This window comes from Sipha flava, unplaced genomic scaffold (assembly GCF_003268045.1).
Source record: "Sipha flava isolate LNK unplaced genomic scaffold, YSA_version1 201_pilon_pilon, whole genome shotgun sequence".
NCBI classification, from domain to species: Eukaryota; Metazoa; Arthropoda; class Insecta; order Hemiptera; family Aphididae; genus Sipha; species Sipha flava.
In genome coordinates, this window is record NW_020272791.1 from 259947 (window position 1) to 270934 (window position 10988).

The 10988-nt window shown below is 24.8% G+C and overlaps 2 protein-coding genes across 3 annotated transcripts in view; one reads left to right on the plus strand and one right to left on the minus strand.

The window, feature by feature from the left end:
• LOC112682271 overlaps positions 1-10988 on the plus strand; it is a 274831-nt gene that overhangs the window by 188420 nt on the left and 75423 nt on the right. The window lies entirely within an intron of this gene.
• Positions 109-5098, minus strand: LOC112682272 (farnesol dehydrogenase-like). The gene is made up of 6 exons (XM_025552811.1): positions 4835-5098; positions 4466-4625; positions 3898-4021; positions 2269-2398; positions 1136-1273; positions 109-265 (listed from the first exon to the last, which is right to left on the minus strand). Exons 1-6 carry the CDS (start codon positions 4964-4966, stop codon positions 194-196), a joined length of 756 nt encoding a protein of 251 aa, XP_025408596.1. The 5' UTR covers positions 4967-5098; the 3' UTR covers positions 109-193.

Consider the following 10988-nt stretch of genomic DNA (forward strand, 5'->3'; position numbering starts at 1 on the left):
AATTATTCAAATAATTTTTAGAAATGTTCTTGTATTTAATTGAAAATATTTAAATTTATTTAAACATAATATATATTTTGATAAAATTTAATTTTTAAATGTATTATTTACGTTTAATTATTGATGATATTTTGACCATCTAAAAATAATTGATTAAATAATATATGCATATTGTTATAGTGATTAGTTTGAGTTAATTACTCAAAATATTCATACCATCATGTATAATTTTTTCAGATGATGGCCTTACAGTGATTTCAGAAACCTGTGAACAATTTAAAATTATTATATTTATAAACATGTATGAGAAATATTAATTAGACATTTAATAAATAACTGTATATTTATTCTAAACGGATTAGAAGTACAATTATTCATAATACATATGTACTCAAGAGATAGTAAAAATTAATCTTTTTCTAAAATTCGATGTGTAAACTATGGCAAGAAAAAATTGAACATTATATAATCTGCCACTACATATATATATAAAATCATAGGTATATAAAATAAATTGTTGCAGTTTGTATAATGTATCCTATCGGTTTTATAGGAAATTGTATATTTTTACATTTTTTCTTGCCGCAGTTTACACATCGACTTTTAGAAAAAGGTCAATTTTTCCGCAGTGTACATTCCAGACACTTTACATTAATGCCATACATAAAGTATATATACAAATTACTACAATCAACAGTATAATCTAAAAAAAAAAAAATTGAAATACAATGTTAATCATATTATTCGTAGTAATGTACATTTTTTAAATACATATACTAACGAAAATAGCATTTTATTTATAAAATAAATTTATGAAACTCTATAAATTAAATTTGAGCAACTAAATATTAAATTAGCATTTGTAGTAATTTTCCATTTTTTTTTTTTTTTTTTACTAATTTTCCTCAATTCGTTATCTAATACTTATATTATATATAATATATACTTAATGCTGTAAGTATGGAAAAATTAGAAGTGTCATATGTATTTTATTGTCACGAAAATTGCTACTAGAACATGAAATACCCAAATACTTTTAAAATATTCCTCTGGTCACATGCTTATCTAACCAATAGGAATCCGAAATCAATTAAATTTTAATTGATACAATTTTTATAATTTGTTTTTAACTTACATTAACACGTTGTGGTGCGCTCAATACAAACAAAATAGCATCAGCTATATCAATAGGTAACAGTGCTTCATTTTCACCCGAATTTTGTGGTATAAATTGTTCTGCCATTTCGGTCATAACGAGCCCAGGACTAATACTCTATAAAGAAAGCCAAGTATAATTTTAATTCAAAATATACAAAATATTCAAAATTTAAATAACAAAATAAAAATTAATAACGATTTTAAATTGAAATAAACCTCAAACTGTAAAATGTGAGATGAGACTAAAGTTTTTAGGGATTAATAACTATAAATAAGATTTTATTTAAAATTTAGATACAATGACTTTTACTATGATATATTTCCATATTCATAGAGGATGCTATAGTTAAACCGAACTTGTAATTTAGTAAAATTATTACGGTTCATACTAAAATTATTGTGATCACATGATCATTAATTTCCAAATTATTCAAATTATAGCATTCATGCATTAATAGAAAATTATTAAAAAATTATTAAAAATTGGTTGTTTTTAAACGACCAATTTTTCTCAATGTACTCGTATTTCTTCCTTTAGTTTTTTTATATTCAGTCGGGATTTTACTGTCTTTGTTAATACCTAATGTGGAATTTTATTTTGAAACCGGTCGTACTTTACAAATTAAATAATACTACAGACTAAGCATTTATTTAATTATTGTTTACTTATTTCTATATTTATTTTTTGTCAAAAGCTTTTATTAATTTTATTATTTTTTTAAATTTTTTATTTTATTAAAAATAAATTTTTACTGTCCAAAATCTCATAAGTATTTAAACCTTCTTGATCATTCTGCAGAGTACTTGGTGCCTGTTAATACATTGGTACGATGTTAATCATGTATAAAGACCTAGTATAATACATAATTTTATTATAATATGCATACGAGACATAGGTAAATGATTGATTTTAAAGTTGAAAAATCATCCAAAAAAAATTATTAGAACAAATGAACTAAAAAAATTTGAAATATTATATTGTATAAACAAGAGTTTTGGTACATCCAATTTTTGGAATTTTTGCAGTTTTTTTTTAATAATTTGTTGATAATTCAAATTAAAATGGTTTAGATTATAAATCAATACATATTTAGTTTTAAAATCAATTACCGTGACTCTGATAGGTAAATTTTGCGAACACATTAACATTCTCAAATACTCTGTAATGGCAGTGACACTAAACTTGGTGCTAGAGTAGAATGATGCATCTTTAATTGGAATTATAAAATGACCTGCAATACTATAAACAATAAAAATAATAACTATAGAGAAATAATTTAATCCATATAAAGTGTTTTGTATTTATAGACTATAACATGAAATACGAATATGCATTACCTATGTAATTCAATAATGGGTATTAACAATTAGTACGAATTATTCATAAAAAATAATCAGAACGTGTTCCATATACTCGTACTACGAACCATTATTCTGTCTTATTCAAATTACCTTCTTCACTTCTTAACACACAATATATATTCATAATATTTAATTATATTTCTTTTTCAGATTCACCATATCAGTCGTATGTGGTATGTCTTTTGATTGTATTAAGTTTATAGTGTTTTGGTTGATAAAATATTGATATATAAACATATTTCTCACCAGCTTCCTATAAGTATACTGTTGATACCGACCTTCTTAATTTTAAGAGGTTCAATAACAAAATATAGATAGAAACATAGATGGCAACTCCCATATCTTGATAGAAGTTTCATTGACTTATTAAATTACCTACGTATGTGATCATTTTTGCATGTTTATATTTGTAAATCGATTAGAGTCAAATTAATTTTCAATCATTTTATTTAAAAATATGTAGTGAAGTATTTTTAGTTTAAAATAAATATTGAAAACAAATGTTTTAAAATACGCTTTATTTAGACACATATAATTTGTGTTCGATTCTTTATAAACTAAAAAATATACCGGTTTTAGGCCAAGGCTTAATCATTAATTTATCCTTTCACTTGATTCTTCTACCCTTTACATTCTCTACACGTACGAAGCCATATGCGACTTAAATCATATTATGTTCTCGTTTCATTCTCTTATTATGCTTTCTCTTCTCCGCAACTCGTTAATTCACTAACTCTCCTCTCTTGGTTACTTTTCTCTGATGTATTATTCTTCTCAATTCTCGTTCCCCATCCGTCTTCTCGCGCATCATCAATTTTATCCTCTTAATTTAAATAATTTTAATTTATTGTAAAATATCACGCTTTGTTGTGTAACAAAATAAATCATTAAATACTGTGCTTCAAAAATTTAAAAACTTAACTATCAATGCATAATGTCCTCAGGACAAAAGTAATATAAATAAATAAATAAATAAAATAAAATGGGCCAAGCTTTTTTTCGTAGGTAATAACTTTTAACGTGAAGTAATACGCTTAAAAAAACGAAAACACGAAATATCTCTTAAAAAATTGTAATTTGTAAAAAAATTGTACAGCAGTAACTTGTGCATACAAATAAGTAGTTAATTATAAAACATATTTTTTTTATCACATTCTGGGAATAATGAATTATTAAAATCTTTACTTAAAATTAATACCTACTGTCTAATATTTTATATATTAAACATATAAATTATAATAACAAAAAATGTATTTCTTTTTTTTTTGCACACAACTCTAAGTAACACACAACATATTAAAATAATTTCAAATAAACGGTAATTTAATGAAATATAAAATATACAATTTTATTACAAGTCATATACAAGTTTATTACCTATTGATGTTTATGATATGCCCATTTATTTTCAGTTCTTTCATAATATTAACAGCTTCTCTGCTACAAATATTTAAACCAATAACGTTTGTTTCAAACATTATCTTCCAATCTTCTGTTTTTCCTAAAACAACATTTCATTATGTTATATTGATATTAAAAATATGCAAATACTTGATTGTAAATCATTTAAATCGCTTATAATGAATATAGCAAACGCAATAATTTATCTATTAAAGTAATAACAAACAGGAAAATATTATTGTAGAGGAAGGTTTTATATTCATGTTAAAAAATTATAAATTTTTATATTCGAGTAATATTCGAATAAATATCTAAGTATATGATGAAGTAATTATTGATAAACCTAATTATATTTAGAAGATTGTTAGTCAGTTAACATATATATTTTTTTTTATAGATAAAAACACGTCAAAGTATAAAGAAAGCATAATATATCTTAATGTAAATTTATATCAATAGCCATTTCTATACTAAAATTAATCTATAGTGCATTTTATATCATAAAAAAAAATAATGTAATTTTATGTATTGAATTAAAATTTACCTAATAAATCATTCATTTTAAAAACTCCAGCATTGTTAATTAAAACATCCACGGATTTCAGTGTGCTCTTAACCCACCTAAAAGCTTCCAGAATATTTTCTTCTGAACACAAATTTACTTTTACGTAATAAAAGTTTTCCTTTAACTTTTTTTGTAATTCCTGCAAAACAAAGTCATTAAAAAGTACTAAGAAATGTTTGTGTTTAAAGCTAATTGTATACTTGTTTTCAAATATTTAAACGTTAAATTAAATTAAACACAAAACTCTGAAAATAGAAATATCGTAGAAAATATTTAAGTACAGTGTCTTGGCGCCTATGATAGGAGTAGATAAAAAAATAAATGGTTTTAATAAAATTTCAAACTTACTTGTAGCCTATCTTCTCTTCTAGCAAATCCCACAACGATCATTCCCTTTTCAACCAATTGCTTACAAGTCTCCTCTCCAATACCAGAAGAAGCACCTGTTACTATAGCAACTTTTCCTATCCATTTATCCATTTTAAAATAAATAAATAAGAAACAATCAAGAACTAAAGTGGTTCCAGTATTTTACTGTAGTAATTATAGAGAGTAGTATACGAAAGAAACGTGTCTTCTCGCCCGTGTATAAAAACGACTGTGATATGTTTTATATTTACTCTACTATATAATATACAATAAGAGTAAAATTTAGGTAGGGTTAATCATTCCTATACATTCAACAGTAGACAGTCCCAAATAAGTAAATAACAACATGTTATTCGATTTAATTGCATATGTTTACGTATAATAAAATAATGATGAACACGCGATTTTTACTAGAGGATAAGTGACCCGACTGTTTGCATCGAAAACATCTTTATCATCTTTATCATCTTTACATTAGGAAAATACGGAATACGGTATGCTCAAAGTTTACTGAAATTGAATCTGGTACTTTTTTTGTATTTTCTGGATTAAAATAAATTTGCCTACGATTGCTAAATACGCAAGCGAATTGTTCGGTAGCAAATCCAGCTTTGAAAGGTAAAACGATTGAAGTTAATCTGACTCCTTCCTGTAGTAAAGCTTTTATGATGATGCCGTCTAGAATAGAAGGATATACTTTAGACAATTTAGTTATTTTTGAGGAATTCGTTAATTTTCTCATCGGGATGATATTATTATATATAAATTATTATTAAGTATTACTATTATAATTATTTTATTTTCTACTTCGTCTCGTGAATGATTTTTGTACTAAGGTATTTGCAATACTGTCACTCCTTAGAAAAATATTAAATTTACTATTTAATATTCGAAGTGTTGCGATTATTTTACGTGCAGTTGTGTGAACAGAAATTTATCAAGGGAGGAGGTTGATAAATAAATTTAAAATTATTTACCGCGATAATGTAAATGATATTTTATACATACTACATTTATCTTATTCTCCTTGGAATTTTGGAAAACGCACTAAATATTTCATCTGTTGACGAATATATTTTCATTAACTTCTAGTATAAGCGCACCCAAAAATAAATCTATTAACCGTTCGCAGGAAAAATTTTTCTCCATTACTTGAATTTTTGTATTTTAAAACGATAAATCAGAAGGGGGAAGTTTAAACTCTTAATCCCCCCTGACTACGCCACTGATTTCATGGATTGATGATTTAACTAACAGCTGTAATATATTTAACTTAACGTACTCCATAAAATGTATTTAAATAAAGCAATTGCTTGGTTCATTTTGAATTGCATTGATTCAGCTGTTGTCGGTAAAAAAATTTTTGTGTTAGTAGTGGAGAAATGTTTAGATGATTAATTAGGCTGTTCAATCGAATACTTGTTTATCGACGTATGGTTGGTTACACTATTAATTAATTATTTTTTTGGAAAATGACTTTTGGAGATTTATTTTATTTTATTGGGTAATAGTAAAACGTGATTCAATCCCAGATCCAGATATAATTTTATATTTTATTTTATAGTCAAACATTTTTAAAATCTCGTGCGGAAATATCTCAACATAGAAAGTAATAACTTGAGGAAGACGAACACAAATATGATCATGAAATATTCATAATTATCATTGCAAACACGATTTTTTTTCTCTTCGAACATTTTATATTCACATCTAGCTACAAGTATGTTCAACCAATACATCTAATAAATATCCATAATATTTTACTTTGGAATAAATCTTATAATAGTAAACGCCAGCATTATTTGTCCAGAGAAATTACTTTAACTTATCCTCAAATAGATTGATTGAAACGATAAAGCACATTTTCCTGATGTAAAATGCTATTTATTCAAAATTTTTACTCATATATAATATACTTATCAAAATATTGAATCCACGAAAATTAATTCTGAATTAGAGTATATGATTAACTCTGCATTGAAATCCAACAATATTTTAACAATTACTCATAGAATAACAGATCATTATTAATTGGCCCTCCTCTCCTATACACTTTAAATGTGAACGTTAAAAAGAATTAATATTACAGAATATAATAGTATCACGTTAAGTGATTATTTTATCTCCCAAGTAATAATTTGTCATTATTTTAATAACTTATATATAAAGACAGGATTTATGTATATTTTAGATTTTAAAATTTGCATGCAAAAATGTACTAAAAAAAGTCAAAATATACAAAAAAAAATGTAAAACATGCAAAATAAAATTTAAATTTTTATTAAATTTTATATTTGATTTTAATTTTGCAATGATAATTATTTATTCATTTTATTAAGATTTTCAAAAGCAAAAAGTAAGATGCAAATATGCAATACGGAAATGTAATTTTTTGAATTATAGAAATTATATAAATAACAAATTGAAAAAATATCCAAATAAATGTTTATAAAAACATATAAGATACAAATATTTGATCACCTATTTACAAGGCCGTAACTGGGAGGGACTCTAGGGGTCCGGCCCCCTCCCGAAATTTTCAAAAGTAGAAACATTTTAGCGGTGAATATAGTTTATTAACAATAAATTGTACTAAATAATAATGTTAGACCCCCCGAAATTTTTTTCTAGTTACGGCCTTGCCTATTTATAAATAATAATAGTTAATACTTACCGTAATCGAATACCAGAAAAATAAAAAAGTCGCTTATTTTAAAATTTTGGTTAAAATAATATATCGTCAATAGACACTGTTTACGAATTAACTGCTCCATATTATATTAAAATGAAGAGGAGATAACATACAAACTTATATAATAATAATACATGAAAAATATCAATACAATTTTTTTCAAACGTGTTGTAAAATAGTAATACATGTGTACCCATAAAGGGACGCTCAGCGCTTATGGGTTAATTTGGCTACAACATAATTCTTACCAAGAATTGTATAAATGTAGCAGTGGTTGTAATAATGCACCTATTTGTGTTATTTTGGGTATTTTATCAAAAATAATTGATAAAATAGGTAAAGTCATGTCTCCGCTATAAAATTCTTACAACCAATCTATGAAAGTTTTGTAACCTACACATACCTACATATAATATTTTTTTTTTACTCAACACTTTTTTGGATTGTTAGGTGTATATTTGTATAATTTTTTTGTTAAATATACAAAAATATGCAGAACATGCACTAACGTTAGAATACGCTAAAATATGCAGTATAACATTTTTATATTAATTAATCAAGTAAAGATTTGTGGACACATTAACTGCATGTAAATGTTGAAAATAGCAACATGCATTTTATACAAAATCCGGTCTTTATTTATATAATCTATTTAATAAGAAAAACAAATCAGTGTGCGTTAATTAAGTCGTATTTTATAACTTTTCGTCAGTTTTCACAGTTATTTAAAAAATTGTCAGATTATTCGTAAAATGATCTCGTACAAAATACTAAATAGGCAAAATTTTATATCGGAAAATTTTAACATTGTGATGGTTGGAACAATCTTTCTAGTCAAAACCATTCACGGACTCAAATTTATTACATAATAATAATATACTTTTATAAACGGTGAAATTTCGAATCTCGGTTGAAATTTTAAGTTTTCTGTTATTTTTTCTTTGATTCGGAAACTGCTGAGAAATTCAAAATACAACTCACCGAAAATAACAATTAGAACCCATTTTTTATCTTTTATTTTTTATTTGGTGATTCTCAGAGCATTCCTTTTTTTGGTAGAAAAACGTGGACGAAGAAAAAAAATAAAAACAAAGCATGGGAAAACCAATAAATTTCTCATTTCACTCAGAATCTAAAGGTCCAAAATTGAATAATGATTCACCAATTTATTCAGCACAAAAAGAGTTCAAATTATTCAATTTTATTCAATTTTATTCAATTTTCAAACCATGACATCATAAAATTACTTACTTAATCTTCACTATTTTTTGATAAATCTAACGGTAGTCTATGTTATATTAATTGAGTTAAAGATAGCTACCAAAAATATTACTAGAAATTTAATATATTTCCAAATTTTAGAAGTACCAACTTAACTCAAATTACTGTGCCTAAAACACACTAAATCAAGACATTTACTAGCATATTAAAAAAAATTCCAACATATTTCATATTAATGATTTAATGTTAAATTTCATATTAATATTTATAAAAATATCAACAAAACAAAAATAAATCTACAATCAAACTCGTAAGGATATGTACACACCATAAAGATTGAAGCATGAAAACTACATGCATTATACATTATAAAATACTACTATTTACTATTGCTTGAGTTTCGAATAAATAATTGAACATGATTTATTTTAAGATACATTTTTTCCCGGATACTCGTAGCAAGTAGTACATTACCGAGCAGTTTCCAAGATATATCACATTTAAATGAATACGCATAATATTGAAATAAATGAACACAGTATTTTACTAAACATTCTAGTTGGGATGATAATGGGTGTGAACTTTATTACTATTGAATGAGCACAAAAAATAACAAATATATAATTTAAAGTGATTCTATTTATTACGACACCCACGTAAAACTGCAAAACAGATCGTCTAACCGAAGAAATAAAATGCATATTCAGAATTAATATCATAACAAAAAGTAATATTATATTAATTATTATTTTTAAAATAATCATAATCAAAACTAAATTAATCACATAGTGGTTGACCGGTGAATATTTGGCATTGCACGCTTCACAAACGTGAACGTTGAAATACTATTTAATAATTTGTGTGACTCAAATGTATATAGAATTTTTCAACCATAAAATACAAACTGTTGTTTGTAACCTACAACAAAAAACAACAATTATGCTTAAGGATAGATATATATTCATATTAAACTAGTTAGCCGATTCTATACTAGACTATGCACAAAAATATGAAGCCTGGTTCCATAGGCAAGTTGGGCGATTTATATAAACGTATATATTCAATCCTCAAAATATCGGGTAATCAAAATTTAAATCACGTTTTATTTAGCGATAATCAATTGTGATTCGTTTTATGTTTTCATTTATTATGAATTATGCTAAACAGTCGTATTTAAATATTTTTAATAATGACATTACATTTTTTTCAAATGTTTTTTATGCATTTTAGAAATAGAAATAGAAAATATATTGAATTCAGAAATTTAGAAATTTACCTACTGTAGAAAAATATGCAGTATGTATTGGTATATAAAAAACATTAATTTTTAATTTTAATTTCTCAGAACAATAATATTTTAAAAATAATAACTTATTAGTATCAAAACTTTTTAAATTTTCATAAAAATTTACATTCGATTTAACATAAAATAAATGAATACAATGATGGATTTTATTTGAAATAATTAAACACATCTTAGTATGTTTTAAATATACTACAAATTTGAATTATCCTACAACCACAAGATTTGCACAATAAACGATCATTAATTTTGTTAACGAACACATTTTAAAATGAAACGTATTTCAAGCCTAAAGGATACTCCATTGAAATATACTTATCGACATTTTGCAGCTAACAATTTTAATCAATTACACAGCAAAAGAACTAAGGTCTCAAAGTAACAGAATTTGTTTTTGGCACATAATTGCCACTAAATGTACTAAAATATCACACAAAACCAATAGGAGTGTATTTTTTCAAATCTTAAACATACGATAAAATAACATATACATTTTTAAGTTTGATTTAGCATGGTATATGTAAAACAACAGAATGATTCCCCAGAAACATATATTAAATTTTATAAATACAAATTTTAATTAATAATCGTAGTATTCAAATTTCACCTATGAAAGATTTCCAATGATTGATGTTTAAATATATATATATATATATTCCTTATACTCGAATATCAAAATAATAAATCTTTTTCCACCAAATTACTCTATCTTCTTCAAGGCCTTCCTCTAGATCAAGGATTGGCAACCCGCGGCCCGCGAAACAATTTTTTGTGGCCCGCACAAAGGTGGTTAATTTTTGTGTTTTATTTTTGTTCAATACAATATTTCATACAATTTTCAATACTATTCAATTCTTTTTTTCTTTATTAATAAAATCTAATCTAATCGTTAATAGTTGATGTTTATTCTATATAGT

What these genes read in the sequence shown, in the direction of transcription:
- LOC112682272 (XM_025552811.1), bottom strand. Translation starts at nt 4,966, where the DNA reads ATGGATAAATGGATAGGAAAAGTTGCTATAGTAACAGGTGCTTCTTCT. An exon ending in TAAAATGAATGATTTATTAG is followed by an intron (nt 4,022 to 4,465) that starts GTAAATTTTAAT and finishes ATGTTGTTTTAG; the next exon opens with GAAAAACAGAAGATTGGAAG. An exon ending in GCGCACCACAACGTGTTAAT is followed by an intron (nt 266 to 1,135) that starts GTAAGTTAAAAA and finishes AATTGTTCACAG; the next exon opens with GTTTCTGAAATCACTGTAAG.